Source organism: Malaclemys terrapin, chromosome 7 (assembly GCF_027887155.1).
Source record: "Malaclemys terrapin pileata isolate rMalTer1 chromosome 7, rMalTer1.hap1, whole genome shotgun sequence".
Classification (NCBI taxonomy): Eukaryota; Metazoa; Chordata; order Testudines; family Emydidae; genus Malaclemys; species Malaclemys terrapin.
In genome coordinates, this window is record NC_071511.1 from 84,078,834 (window position 1) to 84,104,519 (window position 25,686).

Consider the following 25,686-nt stretch of genomic DNA (forward strand, 5'->3'; position numbering starts at 1 on the left):
TCCCTGTCCCTTCTAATTGTTTGTTACAGCCATTTGTAGCTAGTCTTAGTTGGCAAATTTTTCAAGGTTGTCTTATACTCTATCTGCATAGCAACTGGACCAGTAGTGACTCAATCCTGATTGGTGCTTCCTATGTACTACTGGAATACTTACATTAAGAGAGGGGTTTTTTTTGGGGGGGCAGGAACTTTATCTACTACTTTACAGCAATGATTGTCAATCTCTGGATCAAACCCTGCTATGGAGGTTGATGTCTTGGGAATACAGTAAAAAGGGAGTAATGCAATGGGGCATCAAGCACTGAATCTCTAGAGCTGGTCCACTCCTTATTCTTTCCTCTCTGTTTCTCACATCCAGCCCTATTCCTCCCCCTCACACTCCAGGTCCCTGGGAGGGAATTGCCATTAGAGCCTGGGGTAGGTAGGAATGCATGGGCCATGCACCCCTGCCCCACTCATGGCATAGGCTTTCCACGCAGTGTGCCACAGCACCCTGCCAGGCTGCTGAGGGCTCATTGTACCACAGCCTTTGGATGCTGCTGTCAGTACCAGGGACCAGCCTCTCCACAGCCGGCTTTATGCACTCCAGGATGGCACCATGGACGGCCTCATTCCTGGCCCCTGCCTTCCTTACCCTTCCCTGCTAGCTTGTGGCTTCCCACCTGTCACCAGTGCTGAAAGGAGCTGCCCCAGGTTCTGGCAGGCAGAGCAGGGTCTAGCCATGCTCCCTCCTAGCAGGAGCCCATACCTCCCTCACACTGCTCCTCTCCATAGCTCTTGGCTTAAGGCTTCCTGTGATTCAGAGGAGCAGCAGTGGGTGCCGCCAGTAGGGGTGCCGAGCTGGATCTGGGTCTCAGTCTTGTGACGTAGTTCCTGCTGTGTCATTATGTGCACTTGGTGTAAAGCAAGCATTGGTGAGTGGGCCAGACTTGATTGGTGGTGTGACCTGGCACAGAGGGTCACAATGCTACTGAAATTTAGCCTAGCTACCCATCCATCTGGCATTAGGATGGGGCAAGGAGCCAAGTTTCAGTGGTGTTGCAACCCTCTGTGCTACGTGCTGCTGTGCCAAGGATCTTAGGTACCAGAGCAATGTTCTTGACTGATCTGACATTATCACACCCTTGCTGGGGACCAAACACAAATAATGGCACATTCTCTTAGACCTAACTCAGTCTTCTTCTTATGATTTACCACTCCCACTGGCTACTGTTCTCTTCAGAGGCCAGAGTTAAGGGATTGTGGTGTTGGTTGGGGGGTTACCTTAGCACTGTATTGCCAGCTTCTCAAAGGGTTAAGTATAGCCTCTCTCTGTGTTTTGGAATGACACATGGCACCATTGTGCAGCCTTAATTTAATGAAGTTTTTGAGCATTTAATTGTATAGAACTAGATGTATTAGTTTGCTGTCTGGCAAAGAGCTTGATTTCATACATGCACCATCCCTAGCATAGTACAGCTCCACTTTTCTTGATGGAGTGCAGCTGCAATAAAAATAGAGAGATGATTTTGTTTAGCATAGTATTTGACACACTCTCAGTGCCACAGTGGTATTTAGGCTCCTAATGGCCACTGAAATCAGTGAAAGTTAGGAGTCCTAATGACGTTGTGGATCTAGGCATAACACTGTAGCATTCCGCTTCCCTCAACCCTTCAGTCTTGCTCTATGCTAGAATCCAGGGAAGCGTGAGAAGGATGGTGGGATCCTAACTACAGACAGGGAATAAGTCTTTCTCTGGCCAGTAAGGGTGTATCCACATAGCAATGTAAACACAGCTCTGAGCTCAGGCTCAAGCCAACCCTCCCCCCTGTCCACATTGCAATTGGGCTTATTGCAATTGGGCTTGGACTCAGGGTCTGGAGGGTCTGCGCCCATGTTAAGCTGGGACTAAGGCCTGGTCTACACTACAAGTTTAGGTCGAATTTGGCAGTGTTAAATCGAATTAAGCCTGGACACGTTCACACGGCTATGTCCCTTTTTTTTACTTAAAGGGCCCTTTAAACCGGTTTCTTTACTCCACCTCTGACGAGGGGATTAGCGATAAAATCAGCCTTAGCGGGTAGGAATTGGGGTAGTGTGAACGGAATTCGACATTATTGGCCTCCGGGAGCTACCCCCCGGGTGTCATTGTGGCCTCTCTGGACAGCACTCTCAACTCCGATGCACTGACCAGGTAAACAGGAAAAGCCCTGCGAACGTTTGAATTTCATTTCCTGTTTGCCCAGTGTGGAGAGCACAGGTGACCACGCAGAGCTCATCAGCACAGGTAACCATGATGGAGTCCCAGGATCGCAAAAGAGCTCCACCATGGACCGAACGGGAGGTACGGGATCTGCTCACCATATGGGGAGATGAATCAGTGTTAGCTGAACTCCGTAGCAGTAAACGAAATGGCAAAATATTAGAAAAGGTCTCAAAGGCCATGAAGGACAGAGGTCATAACAGGGACGCACAGCAGTGCTGTGTGAAAATTAAGGAGCTAAGGCAAGCCTACCACAAAGCCAGAGAGGCAAACAGAAGGTCCGGGGCAGAGCCGCAAACATGCCGCTTCTACGTGGAGCTGTATGCCATGCTAGGGGGTTCCTAGACCTGGAACCAGTAACCCCTGAACTCACCCAAGTTGTGCTCCCAGACCCTGAGGGCACACAGGGGAACTCTGGTGAGTGTACCTTTGTAAATATTACACATGGTTTAAAAGCAAGTGTGTTTAATGATTAATTTGCCCTGGCAATCGCGGCCAGTACAGCTACTGGAAAAGTCTGTTAACATGTATGGGGATGGAGTGGAAATCCTCCAGGGACATCTCCAGAAAGCTCTCCTTCATGTACTCCCAAAGCCTTTGCAAAAGGTTTCTGTGGAGGGCTGCCTTTACCACGCCAGGCCAGTAGCACGTAGTCTGGAATCATTGCATAACAAAGCATGGCAGCGTATGGTCCTGGTATTTGCTGGCATGCAGACAACATCCATTCCTTATCGCTCTTTGTTATCCTCAGGAGAGTGATATCATTCATGGTCACCTGGTTGAAATGGGGCAATTTTATTAAGGGGACATTCAGAGGTGCCCGTTCCTGCTCTGCTGAAAAGAAATGTTCCCCGCTGTTAGCCACGCGGTGGGGGGGGGGGAGGGGTGAAGTGATAATCCCCGAGAATTGGGGGAGGGGAGGGGGGTTAGTTGGGTTTGTGCTGTATGTTAACCCGGAAACCGCAGACCCTCCTTTTACATTGCAAATCCATTTTAAATGGCCAACCCAATGGGTGCTTGGTATGGGAAATGAGGGCGCTACTGTTTGAAACTATTCCCACATGTTAAGAAGTTTAAAAAAGCCAAAAGACTGTGGCTTACCATGGCTGCCTGCAAGCCGAAATCTGTTGCCTGGCACTGTGTGAGTGATCTCTCACACCAAACCGGCAGTCCCTCAATATAAGAGGAAAAATGCGACCTTGTAATGAAAGCACATGTGCTGTGTAATGTGAACAGCAAAATTTAACGTGAAAGAGTGTACCCATTGTTCTCTAAAATGTGTCTTTTTTAACCACCTCTCCCTTCACCACCACCAGCTGCAAATGTTTCTCCTTTACAGAGGCTAGTGAAGATTAGAAGGAGAAAACGGCAGACTCAGAATGATATGTTCTTGGAGCTCCAGATGTCCTCCCACACTGACAGAGCACAGCAGAATGTGTGGAGGCAGTCAGTGTCAGACTACAGAAAAGCACAATATGAACGAGAGGAGAAGTGGCAGGCTGAATCGGGATGAACAGAGCAAGTGGCGGGCTGAAGAGGATAGGTGGCGTCAGCTTGCAGACAGAAGGCAAGAGTCGATGCTCCAGCTGCTGGAGCATCAAATTGATATGCTCCAGCATATGGTTGAGCTGCTGGAAAGGCAGCAGGAGCAGAGACCGCTGCTACAGCCCCTGGGTAACCAACAGCCCTCCTCCCCAAGTTCCATAGCCTCCTCACCCAGATGCCCAAGAACACGGTGGGGGGGCCTCCGGCCACCCAGTCACTCCACCCCACATGATTGCCCAAGCATCAGAAGGCTGGCCTTCAATAAGAGTTAAAGTTTTAAACTGCAGTGTGTCCTTTTCCTTCCCTCCTCCCCCACCCATCCCGGGCTACCTTGGCAATTATCCCCCTAGTTGTGTGATGAATTAATAAAGAATGCATGAATGTGAAGTAACAATGACTTTATTGCCTCTGCACATGGTGCTCGAAGGGGGGAGGGAAGGGTGGGGTGGTTGCTTTACAGGGAAGTAGAGTGAACCGGGTGGGGCGGGGGTGGAGGGTTCATCAAGGAGAAACAAACAGAAGTTTCACACCATAGCCTGGCCAGTCACAAAACTCGTTTTCAAAGCTTCTCTGATGCGCACCACGCCCTGGTGTCTGGCTGCGCATAATCAGCGGCCAGGTGATTTGCCTCAACCTCCCACCCCGCCATAAATGTCTCCTCCTTACTCTCACAGATACTGTGGAGCGCACAGCAAGCAGCAATAACAATGGGGATATTCTTTTCGCTGAGGTCTGAGCAAGTCAGTAAGCTGCACCAGCGTGCTTTTAAACGTCCAAATGCACATTCCACCACCTTTCGGCACTTGCTCAGCCTGTAGTTGAACAGGTCCTGACTACTGTCCAGGCTGCCTGTGTATGGCTTCATGAGCCATGGCATTAAGGGGTAGGCTGGGTCCCCAAGGATCACGATAGGCATTTCAACATCCCCAATGGTTATTTTCTGGTCCGGGAAGAAAATCCCTTCCTCCAGCTTTCGAAACAGACCAGAGTGCCTGAAGACGCGAGCATCATGTACCTTTCCCGGCCATCCCACGTTGATGTTGGTGAAACGTCCCTTGTGATCCACCAGGGCTTGCAGCAGCATTGAAAAGTACCCCTTGTGGTTTATGTACTTGGTGGCTTGGTGCTCTGGTGACAAGATAGGGATATGGGTTCCGTCTATCGCCCCACCACAGTTTGGGAATCCCATTGCAGCAAAGCCATCCACTATGGCCTGCATGTTTCCCAGAGTCACTACCCTTGATATCAGCAGGTCTTTGATTGCCCTGGCAACTTGGATCACAGCAGCCCCCACAGTAGATTTGCCCACTCCAAATTGATTCCCGACTGACCGGTAGCTGTCTGGCGTTGCAAGCTTCCACAGGGCTATTTCCACTCGCTTCTCAACTGTGAGGGCTGCTCTCATCCTGGTATTCTGGCGCTTCAGGGCAGGGGAAAGCAATCACAAAGTTCCATGAAAGTGCCCTTAAGCATGCGAAAGTTTCGCAGCCACTGGGAATCGTCCCACACCTGCAACACGATGCGGTCCCACCAGTCTGTGCTTGTTTCCCGGGCCCAGAATCGGCGTTCCATGGCATGAACCTGCCCCAGTAACACCATGATTTGCACATTGCTGGGGCCTGTGCCTTGTGAGAGGTCTATGTCCATGTCAATTTCCTCATCACTCTCATCACCGCGCTGCAATCGCCTCCTCGGCTGGTCCTGGTTTTGTTTTGGCATGTCCTGGCTCTGCATATACGCCAGGACCATGTGCGTGGTGGTCATAGTGCTCATAATTGCTACAGTGATCTGAGCGGGCTCCATGATCCCAGTGCTATGGCGTCTGGTCTGAAAAGTGCGAAACTAGTATCTGATGGACAGAGGGAGGGGCGAGTGACGACATGGTGTACAGGTACAGGGAATTAAAATCAACGAAGGTGGCTGTGCATCAGGGAGAAACACAAATAACTGTCACACAGCATGCCCCCCCCAAAGATTGAACTCAAAACCCTGGGTTTAGCAGGCCGTTGATTTCACGGAGGGAGGGGGAAGCAAATGAATAAAGAACAAATCTATTTTTTACATCTTAAGCTGGTAAACGACGGTGCAGCATGACTGATAGCCCTCGGCATCTTCTGGGTGCTTGGCAGAAAATACTGGGCGCGTGGCAGAAAATAGTGTACTAAGACTGATAGCCATCATTATCAAGACAGTTCAATAGGACTGAGCATGTCTGCCCAAGTGCCCATGATTGACATGCAATATGACAACAATGGATATCAGTCTTAATATACCATCTACTGCCAAAAGGCAAGGGGCTGCTGCTGTGTGCAATGCAGCCCCACATCTGCCAGCCCCACGTCTGCCAGCACCTAGATCGCCAATGAAGGCTACCAGTCATACTGCACCCTTTACTGCCAAAAGGCAATTAGCTGCTGCTGTGTAGCAATGCAGTACCACGTCTGCCAGCAGCCAGATGACATATGGTGATGCTGAGCTGAGCAGAGCGGGCTCCATGCTTGGCATGGTATGTTGTCTGCACAGGTAACCCAGGTAAAAAGGCGCGAATCGATTGTCTGCCGTTGCTCTGACGGAGGGGAGGTGCCTGACGACATGTACCCAGAACCCCCCGCAACATTGTTTTGCATCATTCAGGCATTGGGATCTCAACCCAGAATTCCAATGGGCGGTGGAGAATGGGAACTGTGGGATAGCTACCCATAGTGCAACGCTCCGGAAGTCGACGCTAGCCTCAGTACTGTGGACGCAGTCTACCGACTTAATGCACTTAGAGCATTTTATGTGGGGACACACACAATCGGTTGTATACAACCGATTTCTATAAAACCGGCTTCTATAAATTCGACCTAATTTCGTAGTGTAGACATACCCTTAGGATCCAAGCCCTATTGCTTTCCTGTGTACATACAGCCCCTGGGTCCTGGAAGTCTTCTGGATGTATCCCACAGTTCCTTGGGGCAACTTCCTTAGTCCTCTATGCTGACAATCTGCAATGTGCTCTATTGTAAATGGAAGCCACACCTCCCTTTGAGGTCTGCATTAACTCTTTGTCTTCTGAACTTTGATTTGCAAGCACACTGTCAGAGAGCCTGTAGGGTTTTCAGTGGAGACTGATCTGATAAAGCCTTTTGAAAAGTTAGCTGCTTCCTGGTCACAGGAGCACAGTCACATATTGGTGAATCTGTGCTTCATCATGACCTGGTGAGCCAGGATAATGTCCTGCTGGCCCCTGAATGCAGCTTGAGGATTGAGTGCAGCCAGCAGCAGGCTCCCAACCAGGGTCATAAAGCGACTCTCTTAATGAAACCAGTCCCAGAGCAGCAACAGAATCTCAGTTCCAACTTGGAAAAGCTGTTTGATCTCTCGACTCCCCTTTCCCCCCCAGGAAGAACCTGATGCGGAGCCTGCTGTGAACCTGCTGGAGACTGAAGCTGCCCCAGAGCCCAGTAAAGTGTATGATGCAAATTAAAAGATTAGTACAATAAGAGGAGGGATTTCTACTTTTAAGATGTAATGAAAAAACACGAAGCCCCAGCTATTAGTGGTTGACCAGTAATAGCAGATTGTATCACAGCATCCAGGCATCCCCCCCTCCCCTGCCTCCCACCAAGTGGAGTTCAAAATGGTGAACTGGAATTTCAAACTTCCATACAGAGCTGTAAAGGTTATTTTAACTGTTAAGTCACAGAGGTTTGCTATGGTCATTCTTGTTTTCCTTTGAGTATTTGGAAATATGCCACTCTGCAATCACTCTTCCTGGGTCTATGCAGCTGCCTGTGAACAGTGAACTAAGTGTGTGTGTTGGGGAAACAGTATTCTGTTTCCAAATCTAGTCCATTTCAGTTAGAGGTAATGCGTGCAGAGGAGGATTAAAGCTGCAGCTTTCAGAGAGTTTTCTGTCAGGGTAAGCCATGGGTGCTCTAATAGAGCATCATGTTGATTCCATCATGGATTAGGACCCAATCCTGACTGTTGATAGCTGCAAATTTTCCCTGAAACGGGAACTCCAGATGGTTTGTCACATTGTGGAGAAGAGTGTATTTTCCAGGCCCCCCCGTATAGCTGATTAGTCCACTCCACTCACAAATGTACTGTTCGGTCACTATTCATTTGAATAGTTCTGCTGCATACATTGCAAGTTTCCCTCCAGCAGCTTGAAATAACTTCTCTCTGCTACTAGGGCACCTGTTGTCAGACGTTCCTGGTGTGGTGCTCTGCTCTATTCAATGTTGATATCAATCAGCTGCATGCGTGTTCCCTCTGTGTGCTGACTCAGCTCTGCGCGGATAGCTGATACAGCAGATCCCAAGAGAACCCCCAATGACCACAGACTCTAGTAAGGTACGAAGGCACGTCGGCCAGGTTTATTGTCAAATGAAGCACAGTAATAGTTCCCTCTAGACTTTACTCTAGCGGACATACTACGAATATGTGCCCCCTGGCAATGGATTCAGCTCAGTCAGTGGCGGGACTTTCCACTGCCCCCTAGGCTGGACAAAGACATCCACTCAGGGATGCATTCTTATACACAGGTACAAACAAGTTACACATCACTCCTGACATATTGAGGTGCAACCCCTCTACGTAGTAAGGTGCCACCTCTCACCTTGTACACGTTGGGTTGGTTCGAACAAAACAACTCTATCCATCATATTCCCCTTTTGGCCCTGTCATTGGGATGGGTCAGCTTGTTCCTTGTTATGTGTGGAATGTACAAGTATTGGAATGTTCTGATGTCTAGTGTTCAGTACCTTTTAAGTATGTATCTTTTTGCAGCATCAGCCCTTTCCTTGCCAATTTCTGTGAGCAGGGCCTGCCTCTGGCTCACAGCTTAACTTTTCTTTATGTTAGCAAGTCTTGACCATTACTTTAGTTCAGGCCTCAGGCCTCATACTGGGCCTCTGATAAGGGTTTATGTTTCAGGGCCTCATCTTACTACAACACCACAAGACCTGTCATGTCTTCCAAAATATGAAAGGACTGAAATGACAGAAAACATTTTGCTGTGTGGGTTCTATATAACCCTCCCCACACATCCACCCACCCACATGGCAATTAGCACATTTTTATGAAGCTGAGTAAAGGTTTTAATTTTAAATTTACCATTGCCTCTGCACTTCTGTAACTATGATTAATACGTCTGCGTCCACCAGAGACAGTGTGAGGACTGAAGCATCCCCTTCAGAATATGTGTAGGTTCACTTTAGAACTGTTATATTGTATGTACTTGACATTCTACAGTTATTAATTCTGTGCTCCTCCACAGACCTACTTTAAACAAATCCTCTCTGTTTCTTGTCCTGTTTCAGGATCCTCAACCTACACTGCCTGCGTTCTTCAGGAACTCCATCCCTGGGCCAACATACCCTCACAGACTATTCCAAAAGGAGGTGTTTCCTTGAAGAACTCATGATTGATGTTCTTGCAGGGCAGACCAGCTGTTCAAGGACCCAGAAGAAGAGGGATGAAAGACTGGAAAAACAGTATGCTGACAGGCAGGCACAGAGGCTGAAGCCCAGTTGGAGGCGAGTGTTTCAGTGAAGGAGCAAAAAGAACAGGAGTACTTGTGGCACTTTAGAGACTAACAAATTTATTTCAGCATAAGCTTCCGTGGGCTACAGCTCACTTCTTCGGATGCATAGACTGGAACTCACAGACAGAAGATATTTATACATACAGAGCACATGAAAAGGTGGAAGTACGCATATCAACTGTAAGTGGCCAATCAATTGAGATGAGCTATCAGCAGCAGAAAAAAAAAACCTTTGAAGTGATAATCGAGATGACCCAGAAAAGGTGCAAGGAGAACTTAACATGGGGAAAAAGATTCAATTAGTGTAATGACCCAACCATTCCCAGGTTTCAGAGTAGCAGCCGTGTTAGTCTGTATCCGCAAAAAGAACAGGAGTACTTGTGGCACCTTAGAGACTAACAAATCTATTAGAGCATAAGCTTTCGTGGACTACAGCCCACTTCTTCGGATGCAGTCTCTGTTTAAACCTAAGTTAATTGTATCTAATTTACACATTAATTTGAGTTCAGCAGTCTCTCTTTGGAGTCTGTTTTTGAAGTTTTTTTGTTGCAAAATTATCACCTTCAAGTATGTCACTGAGTGGTTAGAGAGGTTGAAGTGTTCTCCCACTGGTTTTTGAATGTTATGATTCCTGATGTCAGATTTGTGTCCATTTATTCTTTTGCATAGAGACTGTCTTGTTTGGCCAATGTACATGGCAGAGGGGTATTGCTGGCACATGATGGCATATATCACGTTGGTAGATGTGCAGGTGAACGAGCCCCTGATGGTGTGGCTGATGTAGTAAGGTTCTATGATGGTGTCACTTGAATAGATATGTGGACAGAGCTGGCATCGGGCTTTGTTGCAAGGATAGGTTCCTGGGTTAGCGTTTATGTTGTAAGTTGAAGGAGCAGGCACTTGCACAGCAGTAAAAGAAGGGAGGAAAACGGAGACCAACAGAGAGAACTGTTCCAGCAACTCCTGTCTGTAATGGCTGCAAGAGCACCGCCTCCTGCTGCCTCTCACCATGGCATGAAGCCCCAGCAATATACCCTCAGCCCAGCAGTAGCTTGCGGTGGGGGAGGGGAATGCATTCAGGACTGGGCAGGGCAACTAACCCCTGTGCAGTTTTCCTTCTTACAACTCTCTCTGGTGGAAACTTCCCTCTCCCCCACCACAAAGTGAGGGCTAAACCTGTAAAGAAGGGAAAGGAGAACTTGGGGGCCAGGAGACATGCAGTGATAGGGGGATTGTGTTGAGTAAACTATTTCCTGCCCTTTTGGGGGAGGAGGTGGTGGGTTGGTTTTGTAATGGCAGTTGGCCTGCCCAAAATTGTGTGAGTGGGATTTGGTGACAGGGTAGGGATTACTTGATGATAACCTGTCTGTTCATTCCCTTGGGGCACCCGTCATTGGCCATTGGTCAGAAAACAGCATAATGGGCTTGATGGACCTTTGGTCTGACCCAGTATGGCTGTTCTTATGTACTGTTTACATACCTGTTAACAAATAAAGAATATGCTTTCAAGAAAGTTTATTGCTATCAGTGCATCACAGCATACAGTCAGGATTTGCGATGAAGGTAAAAACATGTTATGGAGCAATTAAGCATGATTAAACAAACAGTATTCCTCTATTTGCTGCCCTCCCCCCCAACACAAATTTATTTTTCATGTTGATCAAGCATGACGATCAAGACCACCTCCCTCCCAAGAACGAGCCAGTTTTCCCACCCAGCACATTTGTACAGGTGCTATTCCCCCTCTTCCACTGGGCCATGCAAGTCCATAATGTGAGCACACAAAGCATCCCTTATATTTGCTGCTTGGGTGCAATCAGCTCCTGCATTGACAGCTGCACTTTCTGGCTGAGGGTACCAATTCTGTGTTCCCTTGCTGTCAGAGGTCCATTTAGAGGGAAATGGCTCACCTCTGGCTTCACAAAGGTTGTGAAGAGCACAGCAAGCCACAGTAATGCGGACAGCATTGATGACACTGACATCCAAACGGGTTTGTAAACACCTCCAACGTGATTTTAATCTGCCAAAAGCGCATTCAACAACCATTCTACACTTGCTTACAGTGTAATTAAACCTTTTTTGGCCAGGGTCTTTGACATCAGGGTATGGTTTCATTAACCAAGGCAAAAGAGGGTATGCAGGGTTCCCCAGAATAACTGTGGGGACAGTAACACCATTTATATCAATGTCATTGGGTGGGAATAGTGTCCTAGCCTGTCCATGGATGTAGACTCCAGAGTGGCGAAAAACTCTGGCAATGTGAACTTTTCCTGTACAGCCCACATTGACATTCATAAATCTGCCTCTGTGATCCATTAGTGCCTGCATAACAATGGAATAGTACCCTTTGCGATTTAGGTACTCATGTGCTCCTTGTGGAGGGCAAGCTATGGGCACATGACTCCCATCAATGGCCCCGGCGCAGTTAGGAAACCCCATTCTCTCAAAGCCAGCAATTACTTCAGGAATATCTTTAAGGCCCGCCACTTCAGGGTAAACCACACGCCTGATTGCCTCAGTTACCTCTGCCACCACTTTACCCACAGTTGACTTTCCAACCCCAAACTGTTTGGCAACAGACCTGTAGCAGTCTGGGGTAGCCAGCTTCCACACAGTTATAGCAACCCGCTTCTGGACTGGCAAGGGTGACCTCATGTGTGTCTCTTTACGCTGGAGGATGGGGGTAAGCTGCTCACAAAGCTCCAGAAATGTGGCTTTCTTCATGTGAAAGTACTGGACCCAGTGCTGGTCATCCCAAGTCTGCATGACAATGTGGTCCCACCAGTCTGTGCTTGTGACCCTGCTCCAAAAGCGGCGGTTTACACAGGGGACATCAGTGGTTACGCCAATTATACTGAGCAACATCTGCCACTGAGAGTCTGTGATGCCAGGGTACTCTTCCTCTTCTGCCTCCTCTTCCTCCAGATCCATCAGGAAATTAGTCAGGTACCTTCGGTGGGCCAGAAAACGCTGCTGAAATGTCCACCAGCGCCTCATGGAAGCTCTGCCAGTTTCCTGACACAGAAGTGAGAGCGCAAGTAGGAGGAGTTCATCCAAAGGTGCCTCCTCCATGTTGCTGGCTCTGGTGGCTAGGAGTGCACAGACCAAAATGACTGCTAGGCAGCTTGGGGGGGGAGGGGGGAGGAAGAAGGGGGGCAGTTCAAGTTTCCTATAAGAAGCATGGTGAGCAGTAGAGTTTTCCCACAGTACAACACGGCCCTAGGGCTAGAGTGTCAACATAGGCAGGGGGAGGAGTGCCAGGCACTCTGGGATAGGGTTACTTTGACTTGGGTCTGTGCCCTGCAGTGTGGTTGCCAGGGCCCTAGGCTCAAGCCTGAGTCAGAAAAATTTTAACCTAGGGTTAAAGTAGGGTGACCAGATGTCCCGATTTTATAGGGACAGTCCCGATTTTTGGGTCTTTTTTTTATATAGGCTCCTATTACCCCTCACCCCCATCCCGATTTTTCACACTTGCTGTCTGGTCACCCTAGGTTAAAATGCAGTGTAGACGCTCAAACCCAGGGTTCCATAATGCAGGTCAGCTGACGTGAGCTCCAAGAACCCTACCTGCTGTTTCGCCACAGAGCCTGAGACACTAGCTACACTGCAGGTGGGCGTCTCATCCCCCCAGCAGTGTGGGCTCGCGGGAAGTGGAACAGGCTTGTACGCGCGGGGGGCGGGCATCCCCAGCACCCACAAGCCATAGCTCTGCCCCTGCGGAGGGTGGAAGGGAAGCGCAGGGACAGTACGGCCCCGCCGGCTCCTTCTGAGCTGCGCCCCGCGAGGGGTGACGCGGGCGGCAGGGGCGGGCACTGGGCCAAGGGGCGGGTGCGCGCGGCGGCCGGGCCATCCAAGGGCGCTTGATGGGTGCAGCGTGCCGCACGCTGCTGTACGGAGCCGGCCGGCCGGGCGCAGGGGCTGCGGGACTCCCCGCCCTATCCTCCCGGCTCGCGCGAGGACCCGGCTCAGCGCGCCCCCCCAGCTCGGCGCTACGGCTGCTCCAGCCCGGCGTTGCAGCAGGCGGCGCAGCGCCCTTCTCCCTCGGCCGGCGCTGGGGCTGGGCCCCGGCCTTCATCTCCTCGCCTCACTTCCTGTGCGCCAGCCCCGGGGCGGGGCTCGTTCCTTTCACCGCGGCCGCCGACCAGCGCAGCGGCTCCGTGCCCGAGCTCCACGGGGAACAGCCGGAGGAAATGCCCGCAGCCGCCCTCCTTGCAGCCGACAGCGAGCCTGAGACCGCCCTGGAAGGCGAGGCCGCACGGACGGGCCGGAGGAGGAAGCACAAGGTACCGGCGGTGGAGGCGGAAATGTCGGGAAAGAGACGCCACCTAACCCGGGATCCCCGGGCGTGCTGGGGACGGGGGCGCGAGCAGCCGGCTGGGTGGGGCCCGATCCCCGCCTGCCGGAGGGAGAACCGAGCCCGGGGGTCCCCGCACAGACACGTGCTGTGCCGGAGGCTCCTCGTGCTATTCGCCGCTTGGCCTCCATTGCTGCGCCACGTGGGCGCCTCGCCTCCTGATAGCGGCTGTGGGTACCGCCGGGCTGAGTGAGCGGAGACCTCGGCACCGCTCGTTTGCCGCTGAACCATCAGCGGCGCCCGCCAAGCTGCCATCCCGATGGTCTGCCGCATTTCTGCCCGCTTGTCAGTCTACCAGGGGACGAGAAAGGTGCCTGCCCTGGGCTGTGCTAGACACAGGGCGGGTGTGTTCTCTAACCAGAGGGGCTCCGCCGAGCACGCCCTGCCTCCATCCCCGGAAGGTGTTTGGCGCCTGGATGAGTTAAGAGTTTCCAGCGCTATATGGAGACTTCTAGGGTATATGTGTACTGCAGCTGGGAGATGTGATTCCCAGCGAGGGTAGAATCGCTCGGGTTAGCTCTGCTTTAAGTAGAGCTCTATAAACAGCAGTGTGGTCCTTGTGGCATGGACAGTGGCTTGTGCTAGCCAGCCACCTGAGCTCAGAGCCAGGGCTTGGACTGGGACAGCTAGCATAAGCCATCGCCTGTGCCGCAATGTCCAGGCTGCTATTTTCAGAGCGTTAGTTTGAGCACTGCTAGTGTGAGTCTGTCTACTGATGCTGGTCATCCCATCTCTTCAGCTGCAGTGTAAACATACCGTCCTTTCAGATTATAACGTGTCCTCAGTTTGGTTATAGCACATTTATACATACTAATCCCAACCCATCCCAAATGTCTGTGTGAAATGGAGATCTCTAAATGTCAGTGTCTAGAAGCTCAAGATTTGGTTTAATATCTTGGTCCAGTGGATAGGATAGGGCATTAGACTGGGACTCAGTAGAGAGTTCTGTTCCTGACACTGCCATTAATCTGCTGCATGAGATTGGGCAAATCACATCACTTCCTGCCTGTTTCCCCTCCCATCCTTTGTCTGTGGTGTCTGTTTTGATTGTACGTGCTTTGGGATAAGAAAGATGTGCCTGTACAGTGCCTAATAAAATAGAGTTCCAAACTCATTTGGGGCCTCTAGGGGCTTCTGTCATACAAATATTTACATATGGTAATCATGAGTGAGTAAACAGGTAGGTGCGTATGACACTAATTCATCCACTGTTAGCCTAGGAAGAATCTGGTTCTCCTCATATTCAATACTTAGTATTCAGTATCAGTCCTCAAGTAATCTAACTGTGACCGAAAATCCTCTCGCAATAGGGGGTGGTTTAATTAAAATGGGGTATGACCCTGCTGGAGAGATTCTGATGACAAAGGAATCCTGCTCTCCCTGAAGAAGATCAGGCATCACAGACAAAAAGTCTAAAGATCTTTTACTTTTCTTTATAGACTTAGACTTTTTTGTCCTTTTCTGTTGTTTTCTCTCTGAAGGATAAAAAGGAGAAGAAATCTAAACGCCGCAATAAATCTAAGGAGCTGAAATCCCAAACAGAGGAAAATGAGCTATCTGAAGATGACCTTGAGCCTCCTAAACCCAAAAAGAAGAAAAAAGTTAAAGAAAAAGTGGATCGAGAGATTGAAGAAAACAGCCCAGAGGACAAGGTGAAATCCTCGTCCATAAGCAATGGTGTTGTCCACTCAAAAGCTCAGTGTAATTCCAGCGAAGCATCAAGTGTGGAATATGACAGTGACCAAGAGCCAGTAAAGGTACACACTGAAACACTGAATTTTACCTGCTTTAAAAATGTAATCTACCAGTCTTGCTTGGTGGAAGTGCTCAGCACTGCTAGGAAATATCTTGTGTATCATCCCTGGTCCTAGCAGAGGATAATAGATTCTGTGCTCTACCTATAGGAGGTGCAGCACAGAATTCACAATCCAGGAGGAGGGGATGCTAAAGTGGCTTTAAGTTTAATCAACCTTTAAGCTCTCTTGTTTCTGGTCTGCTCTGGTGGGTGGAGCAGCCCTGATGTACCTTGGGCTGCCTACGGTACAGCCTGTCCCCAGCTGACTGTAGGCAGCAGCTCTGCCAAGAATCTCTGCAGTGCTGTACAGTCCACATTGCCCTCTCCCCCTCACCCCCATCTCTACCAGGGTTTACAAATGGGTCCTCATAAGTCAGTTTATGGCTGTATTCCTCAGTTCTTGCTCTGGAAACAATTCTCTCCATGCCAGGTCCAGGGCTTTTGGACCCCTTTGCCCTGCATAAAGGGGTCAAAATGCAAGGGGGAAATCTCACCATTGATCTGTAAATCCATCTCCTGCCAAGGAAGGATATATATGGTTTGTTTACACAGGTAAATTTACTGACATGATCATACTGGTATATCTCAATGTAGTTGTATCTTATTCTGGAATAAGAGTGTGCACTTGGGGAGTTACGCTGGTATAATTAAGACAGTAAATTTTCCTGCCTAGACAAGCCCACAACCTCCATGCCAGAAAATATCTGACATTAATCTGATTTCATGCATCAGGCTGAGAAAGGAGTACTACAAAAAGAGAGCATGCCACTTATGGGAATGAGCATGGAGTGCTTTCAGTTGCTCTTTTCTGTTTGATCAGAGTCTTGTTGACAAGTTTCAGAGAGACCTTGCTCACTGAATTCACCGCTTGTATATATTTCTGGGTCTTGCCGCTCTTCTATTTATTGCTTGTTACATAGGGAAGTATATGTCCATAGTAGAGTGTTTTTGTAGATCACCTGTAGTTTGTTTTCAATTTCTGTAGCAGAAGTTGGGTAGCTAATTTCAAATCAGTCAATTTAGTGGATAATTTAAATTAAAATGTTTATTTGCAAAATCTCTGAGAAAGTTCCATCATCCAGAAATGTTCTTTACTGGATAATATATGCTAATAGTGAATATGTGTTTGTTTTTGTTTGTTCTGCATTTGGCTTAACAATTTTCTAATGTTTTCCAGGGGTGAGTTAAAAAATATTAATTAGCAAAAGGAACACAAATAGTCCAAAAAAGACATTCCTTTTAATGTCAAGTGTATATACACAATGTAATAGCAGCCTGAGGTGCAGGGGCCAAAGGTGGTTGCCCTGCATTTATCAAGGTTGTAAGATGACTTTGAGGGTCTCCTTTCCCCCCATGTACACAGAGGATCATGGGTGAGACTGTTCTGGAGAAGAGGTTTTTGTTTTGTTTTTTTCGGTTAAAATGTTGTGGAACTGAGTAGTATAGTAAACTGATTGTCTCCTTATGCCTAATCTGCTGCTTAATTTTAATTTAACAGCAGCTGACAGAAGAGGAGAGAGAAGGTGCCTTCTCTAATTTCTCTATCTCCAAAGAAACAACTGAGCTTCTTAAAGGTAACTTCTGTGGAGAAAAAATTTACTAACAAAAAGATGGGTTCCAAATAGATCGCAAGTAGGGGGGAGGGATAGCTCAGTGCTTTTTAAATACAGTAACTCCTCACTTAACGTCCTCCTGCTTAACGTTGTTTCAAAGTTACGTCGCTGCTCGTTTAAAGTTGTGCAATGCTCCCTTATAATGTTGTTTGGCTGCCTGCTCTGTCCACTGCTTGTAAGATTCTGTGGAATAGCAGTGACTTTACAAGGGAGCATTGCATAAGTTCCTCTTCTCCGCCTCCTCTCCCCCTCCCTCCCAGCGCTTAGGACTTTTTGGGGATGTGGGGCAGGGAAGGAGCGGGGATGCAGCTGCTCCTGGGAGGAGGTGGAGTGGGGGTGGGAAGAGGTGGGCCTGGAGTGGAGCGGGGACAGGAGGAGGCGGGCCTGGAGCATCCCCCGGCAAAGTCAGTGCCTGCTCTTCTCAGAGGAAGCGGCTGCTGCTGCTGCAAAGGTGCTTCCTAGCGTCCTTGCCTGCAGCGGGCTGTGTCTGTGTGGGTTAAGCCAGGGGCACTTCCCAACCACAGTACAGTATATAATGCCTTTTGTCTGCCCCAAAAAAATTTCCTTGTAACCTAACACCCCCACCCCGCCCTCCGCATTTACATTAAATATTATGGGAAAATTGGATTCGTTTAACATCATTTCACTTAAAGTTGCATTTTTCAGGAACATAACTACAGTGTTAAGTGAGGAGTTACTGTAATTTGCCCAAAGCCATTCTGTGTTAGTGACACAAGCAGGGATGGAAACCAGAAGGCCTGACTCTCGCACCCCACTGTAACCTCTAGGCACCTTTGCTCCCATTAATGAGGGTTTCACATTTACATGATTTCAAGTGCAGTCTCATCAAGGCAGAATTATTTCTTCTGTGATACAGTTGTTTCTTGATATAAACTGTGAGAAGACAGTTGTTTGTTTTTAGGGCTGTCAAGCGATTAAAAAGATTAATCGTGCAATTAAAAAAAATATTTGTGATTAATCGCGCTGTTAATAATATAATACCATTTATTTAAATATTTTAGTATGTTTTTTATATTTTCAGATACATTGATTTCAATTACAACACACAATACAAAGTGTACAGTGTTCACTTTATTTTTTTTACAAATATTTGCACAAAAGAAATGGTATTTTTCAATTTGCCTAAGACCAGTACTGTAGTGCAATCTCTTTATCATGAAAGTTGAACTTACAAATGTAGAATTTTTACAAAAAAAAAAAAAAAAAAAACTGCATTCAAAAATAAAACAATGTAAAACTTTAGAGCCTACACGTCCACTCAGTCTTACTTCAGCCAATCACTCAGACAAACAAGTCTGGTTACAATTTGCAGGAGATAATGCTGCCCACTTCTTGTTTACAATGTCACCTGAAAGTGAGAATAGGCATTCGCATGGCACTGTTGTAGCTGGTGTCACAAGATATTTATGTGCCAGATGCGCTAAAGATTCATATGTCCCTTCATGCTTCAACCACCATTCCAGAGGACATGCATCCATGCTGATGATGGGTTCTGCTCGATAACGATCCAAAGCAGAGCAGACTGATGCATGTTCATTTTCATCATCTGAGTCAGATGCCACCAGCCGAAGATTGATTTTCTTTTTTGGTGGTTTGGGTTCTGTGGTTTCCGCATCTGAGTGTTGCTATTTTAAGACTTCTGAAAACATGCACCACACCTCATCCCTCCCGGATTTTGAACAGCACTTCAGATTCTTAAACCTTGGATTGAGTGCTGTACCTATTTTTAGATATCTCACATTGGTATGTTCTGTGCGTTTTGTCAAATCTGCTGTGGAAGTATTCTTAAAACAATATGTTCTGGGTCATCATCCGAAACTGCTATAACATGAAATATATGGCAGAATGCAGGTAAAACAGAACAGGAGACATACAGTTCTCCCCCAAGGAGTTCAGTCACAAATTTAATTAACGCATTATTTTTTTAATGAGCATCATTAGTATGGAAGCATGTCCTCCAGAACGGTGGCTGAAGCATGAAGGGGCATATGAATGTTTAGCATATCTGGCACGTAAATATCTTGCAAAGCCAGCTACAAAAGTGCCATGCGAATGCCTGTTCTCACTTTCAGGTGACATAAATAAGAAGCAGGCAGCAGTATTTCCCGCAAATGTAAACAAACTTGTTTGTCTGAGCTAAACAAGAAGTAGGACTGAGTGGACTTGTAGGCTCTAAAGTTTTACATTGTTTTGTTTTTGAGTGCAGTTATGTAACAAAAGAATAATCTACATGTGTAAGTTACGCGTTCACGATAAAGAGACTGCACTACAGTACTTGTATGAGGTGAATTGAAAGATACGATTTCTTTTGTTTATCATTTTTACAGTACAAATATTTGTAATAAAAATAATAATATAAAGTGAGCACTTTGTATTCCGTCTTGTAATAGAAATCAATATATTTGAAAATGTAGAAAAACATCCACACATATTTAATAAATTTCAATTGGTATTCTATTGTTTAATAGTGTGATTAGTCACAATTAATTTTTTTGAGTTAATCGACAGCCCTACTTTTTTTCTCCTCTCATTAGCATTATGTTGTGAGGTTGTCACTTATATTGTCTACTGTAACTTCGTATCTGTTTCTGCATACTATTTTCTGAAAAACTATTCCATTTTGTATTTAAATTATCTTTATTAAATCAAATTTATAACTCATCATCTATCTCAACTTTTAGATCATTTGGCAGTTTTGATCTCTTCTCTCTGGCATTCTGCTATCCTAGATTAGTATACTCTGTGAATTTAATTACAATGGAGTTCACGCTATTTTGATCATTGAGTATTAGTAGAGTTTAAAGCAACGCACAGGAATCCATTTTAAACTTTCTTTGTTCTGAAGTCACACCATTAATAATTTGTATATACTACTGGCCAGTTTTTACCCACCCTAATGTTTTCCTCTTTGTACAGCATCTTTCAAACTTCTCCAAGTTTTAATGTGCGTCTGTGTTTAAAAACAAAAAAATCCCACAATCTTGACTGATATCAAAATCAGTTGCATGTACTGTTGCTTTCTGTACCAAACGTAGCAAAAAATAGTTGTTTACCCCAGATATCAAATCTTGCTCCCAGAAAAAGATAAAAAAATGCTTTGCCAAGTATAATAGAAAAGAAAACAAATGTGTATTTACTGTTTGCACCCACTGTCAGATGTAGGATTTGCCATGATCTGTCTCATGAAATTGGTTTGCTTTTCATTATCATACAAAAGGGCTTTCAGGTGTCTATTTCAGCCCATTGTGGGTTCACAGCACCTTTTAATAAAGGTATATGGAACTGTCTTGCAGCTCGAGGAGTAAAGTACCTGTTTTCTGTGCAAGCAAAGACCTTCCAGCCCATATATGATGGCAAAGATGTGATCGCTCAGGCTCGAACTGGAACTGGGAAAACGTTTTCTTTTGCTGTTCCTTTGATTGAAAAACTTCAGGGAGACACACTAGAGAGGAAGAGAGGCCGCACGCCAAAGGTAATTTAGCCACTTAAGGGTTCAGTGATGGCTTAAATTATGGCAATATTTGAAAGTGATTTTATAATTGTTTTTGGTTCTTATTAAAAATATCACCTTTCTTCCCACTTACTCGCTTTTTTAAATGTTCCTTCTGATCCTGGAACACATTCTTCAAAATAAGGTTTACAAAATGACGCTTCTTCGTAGTATCCTAATGATGACAAAATACATGGCTTCGTGATTCTTTGTGATTGCATTCATTGTGTAATATGCCTTCCCTCTTTTCAGCCTATCTGCTGTATACATATGAGCATATACAAATATTCTGCTCTTAGCTGCCTAGTGAGCAGGTTTCTTGTATGGTTTGATACCTGTCCTACTCATAAAAATGAAGCAGACCAGCAAACTGGTGTTATCCCAAATCATTCTTGCCTCTGCATATAAACTCCAGGATGATACTTGCTTTTTCCCTCCACATTGGGACAGCTTAAGTTATGATTTCAAGTCCTGGCATAAATGTTCTTTATGCTTCTATTTAAGCAGGTGATTTAACTCATAATGCGCTATAAAGGGGTATTGTCAAGGTTGGTCTGTTTATAGTTAGACCAACCACCTTCGTTGCGGTTGTGGAATAAAAACACATCTCTTTCATCCTTCTGCCCTGCCTTTAGAGTAAACAGTATATAATATTGTCTGAAAGAGTATCAACCGGTGAATAATATTCTTGAAAATATCTTTTAACTCTTATAGGCTAACAATTGCAATTCATTTGGGAGGTGGGGAGAGTGATCGCTCACTAGAGTGCTTCAAACGTCAGCGTTTTATTTAAAATAAATTAAATAGCAGCTCTCTTGTTATCCCACAATTTTGGTTCATGCACATTTTTGTCCTTTAATACTGAACTGTGCCTTGGTCGTCGTCATAATTTTAGAAAATATATAGATTTAGAGAGCTATCTTATAGTGTACAGTTCTTTTTGGACTATCTTAATTGTGCTGTCCTCAGCTGTTAAATCTGGTTGCCAGTCAGGAACAATGAGGCAACCTGATCTAGATAAATGAATACAGGATTGGGAGTCAGAAATTCCTGATTTTATAATCCCATTTCTGTTGCTGATTTGTGTAGCCTTGGGCAAGTCACTTGACCTCTTTGCGTCAATTTCTTGGTCTGTATTATGAGTCAGACACTTACCTCTCTTTCAGAAGTGTTTGAGAATTAATTACTAGTGTTTTAAAGTATTTCAGACTCCTAAATAAGTGCGAAGTATGTAACAGAAACACTGCTGTTAGGCAAGAAATATCAATGAAAGTTACATTTTTAAAAGGCTTCATTAGGTGTATTATATAATTCAAGGCATAACTATGGTGTAACTATTGCTAAACATTTAGTCGACCTTAATTCATCCTCCTTAATGTTGGGGAGGAAAGTGAGGCAAAAAGAATGGTCTGCACCATACTTCTGAAGGATCCGGAAATCCTAGAGAGATCTCTCTAATTCTATTTTCTGTACACTGTCATTTAGCAATGATACCAGAGTAACTGTTTTTATTAATCATATTCTTGGTGCTTAAAACCTGGTTATGCTAACCTACGTGTCCTTGAAATGTGATAGCAACAAAATGGACATAGCAAAATAACTATAACAGCAAGAATTAACACTGGATAACTAAGAAATTTCAACTAATAACCTGAGCAAATAAATGAATAGTAAATTTAAAAGTAAAGGTTCATGTAAGTGTGAGGCACTTTATCTAACCCATTCTGTGGGACATGTGACCCATACAATTGCAGGGGGCTCTCCTTTGATTTGCTCTGTGACCAAGATTAGTGGAAGGGGTCAGATCAGCTTTCAGTATTGCATAAATCTGGGTTCTGCCAGCTTTGACCCAAGCTTTCTTTGAGGTCCATAGCGCTGGATAGCTCATTGTGGCTCCCAAGTCAATATCAGTGCTAGCTTGGAGAAAGCGATGCCTGTTCTGCTTGTTCATACTGTTTATGAAAGCCATGATGTACCAATTTCCTTCTGGCTGAGAATATGATCTGAATGATGAGCAGGAACTTGGATACCATTGTGATGAATGTGGCATAAAACCACAGGTGACTACTAACAGGAGAAAATTCAAGGGGGCAGTGTCAGACCAACTTTGCAGCACAACTTACCTGATAGGGTGGGGAATTTGATACCAATCACCAAGTGGCTGCATTTCTGACGGTTTATCATTCTGTCCAGGTGCTAGTTCTTGCGCCAACGAGAGAGCTGGCAATCCAGGTAGCCAGGGACTTTAAGGATGTCACAAAGAAACTCACAGTGGCTTGTTTTTATGGAGGAACGCCATACAATGGACAAAGTAAGTACATGTTTAGAAGTTGCTTTGGTATCCGCTCTTGTTTCATGAGAATCATTCGGGGAATAAAACTGGCTATTTTCCTTAAGGTTTCACTTCAGTAAAAAACTGAAATTATTTTAAAAAGAAAAGGCAGTTCAAGTTGGCTCCATCTCTACTAAAAGAATCCCAGGGGATCTCTAACGGAATGTATAATTTATTTTCTTCAAAGGTTATAACATTTCTTTTAAATTTATAAAGAAATAATCTTGTTCCTGAGTGTATGAACGCTAGGGTCAGATGACTGTCCAAGGAAAGCACAGTGCTCATTTTAAACTCCCAAGTGATGGTGTTCCAGTTTAGAGGATAGTGAAACTGAACAAATCAATCCAGTTCTTGTCTATTCATTTGTCCCTGCCATCTTGTAATGTTGCTTTCAGCTTCAGTAGTTTGTGGCTCAGATACCTCTAATGTAATTGGAGAGTATGTTAAGGAGCTCAGCCTTGAACTTGCCACTTGACCTCAGCACAGTAGAGTGACAGCAAGAACTGCAGAAGAAATGATTGGATATTTATTTATTTATTTTTAAATAAAAAAGTGACAAAGTGGGAACTCAACTGGGAGAAGAGAGACTGTAAATTATGATGAAGTCCTGATGGCGTTAAATGCGAATTGAATGAAAATGAAGATTTTGGGCATTCTCATTAAGTTATCAGTTTTGGTTTTAGGATAGCAGTCCTTATAGAAAGCCACAGATCACCGCCAGACTCCTTTTACTTGTGACCTAAACTGATTTAATCCTGTCTCCAAAAGTGAAAGGTTAGGGAATTAACTACCTAGAGTATTACGGTATTAGAAGTATTACTGTAAATTGATAGTAGTTTACCAGCCCTAGAAATTCTGTGATCTCTAAGCATTCTTACACATGTGCTGTTTTGCTGCCATTTGTTCCAGTTGAACATATTAAAAACGGCATTGACATCTTAGTTGGGACTCCCGGACGAATTAAAGACCACCTTCAAAATGGCAAGCTGGACCTTTCCAATGTGAAGCATGTTGTTTTGGATGAAGTTGATCAAATGTTGGACATGGGCTTTGCTGAACAAGTGGAGGAAATTCTAGCATTTGCTTACAAAAAAGGTAAATACTGAATTTATGTGAGTATTGCATTGTCTAAGAAAATTTTTCTGATATATAAGTGTGTGTATGTATATGTGTGTGTGTGTATATATTGGAATACTTTTTTGAAGGAAATGGTGGAAGCCTTATCAATTGAAACATTTGAAACTGACATGGTCAAAGCACTAGGAAATATAAGAACAAAAGAATGGCCACACGGGATCAAACCAAAGGTCCATCTAGCCCAGTATCCTGTCTTTCGACAGTGACCAGTGAGAGGTGCTTCAGAGGGCATGTACAAAATAGGCAGTTATTGAGTGATCCATCCCCTGTCATCCATTTCCAACCTCTGGCAGTCAGAGGCTAGGAGCACCCTAAGCACGGTGTTGCATCCATAACCATCTTGACTAATAGCTGTTGATGGACCCATGAACTTATCTAGTTCTTTTTTGAGCCCAGTTATACTTTTGGCCTTCACAATATCCTCTGGCAATGAGTTCCAAAGGTTAACTATGTGTTGTGTGAAGAAGTACTTCCTTCTTTTTTTTTTTTTTTTAACCTGCTTCCTATTAATTTCATTGAGTGACCCCTGGTTCTTGTGTTATGTGAAGGGGTAAATAACACTTCCTGATTCACTTTCTCCACACCATTCATGATTTTATAGACTTCCATCATATCCCCCCTTACTTGTCTCTTTTTCAAGCTGAACAGTCCCATTCTTTTTAATCTCTTGTCCATAGGGTATGTAACAGTTACCATTACTCATTTTTGTTGCACTTTGCTGTACATGTTCCACTTCTAATATTTTTTTTTAAATGGGGCGACCAGAATTACACGCAGTATTTGAGGAGTGGGCATGCCATGGATTGATATAGTGCATCATGATATTTTCTGTCTTATCTATCCCTGTACTAATGGTTCCCAACATTGTTAAATTTTTTGACTGCTGCTGCATATTGAGCAGATGTTTTCAGAGAACCATCCACAATGACTCCAAGATCTTTCTTGAGTGATAATAGTTAATTTAGACCCCATCATTTTGTATGTGTAGTTGAGATTGTTTTCCAATGTGCATTACTTTGCATTTATCAACATTGAATTTCATCTGCCATTTTGTTGCCCTGTTACCCAGTTTTGTGAGACCACTTTGTAACTCTTCACAGTCTGTTTTGGACTTAAGTATCTTGAATAATTTTATATTGTCTGCACATTTTTGCACCTCACTGTTTACCCTATCTCTGGATCATTTATGACTATGTTGAACTGCACTGGTCCCAGTACAGATCTGTAGGGGACACCACTATTTACCCCTCTCCATTCTGAAAACTGATCATTTATTCCTACCCTTTGTTTCCCATCTTTTAACCAGTTAATGATCCCTTCCCTCTTATCCCATGACCACCCTTGTCCACATGTTTGTTGACCCTCTCATAGAATTCTAATAGATTGGTGAGGCATGATTTCTCTTTACAGAAGGCATGTTGACTTTTCTCCAACAACTTGTGTTTACCTGTGTGTCTGATAATTCTATTCTTTACTATAGTTTTAACCAGTTTGCCTGGTATTGAAGTTAGGTTTATTGGTCTGTAATTGCCAGGATTTCCTCCAGAATCTTTTTTACAATTATCACATTAAAAGCTGATTTATGTGATAGGCTACATTTCATACATATGTTGTAGAAAATGATT

At 45.3% G+C, this 25,686-nt stretch overlaps 1 protein-coding gene across 1 annotated transcript in view; it reads left to right on the forward strand.

Annotated features, from left to right (window-relative positions):
• The first annotated feature begins 13,167 nt into the window (after positions 1 to 13,167).
• Positions 13,168 to 25,686, forward strand: part of LOC128840227 (nucleolar RNA helicase 2-like) — a 28,104-nt gene continuing 15,585 nt past the window's right edge. Inside the window, exons 1-6 of the mRNA XM_054033992.1 lie at positions 13,168 to 13,602; positions 15,155 to 15,430; positions 16,967 to 17,042; positions 20,396 to 20,574; positions 22,786 to 22,903; positions 23,834 to 24,019. Coding sequence (XP_053889967.1) covers positions 13,183 to 13,602; positions 15,155 to 15,430; positions 16,967 to 17,042; positions 20,396 to 20,574; positions 22,786 to 22,903; positions 23,834 to 24,019 — 1,255 coding nt within the window. The 5' untranslated portion in view covers positions 13,168 to 13,182. The remainder of the gene's footprint in view (positions 13,603 to 15,154; positions 15,431 to 16,966; positions 17,043 to 20,395; positions 20,575 to 22,785; positions 22,904 to 23,833; positions 24,020 to 25,686) is intronic.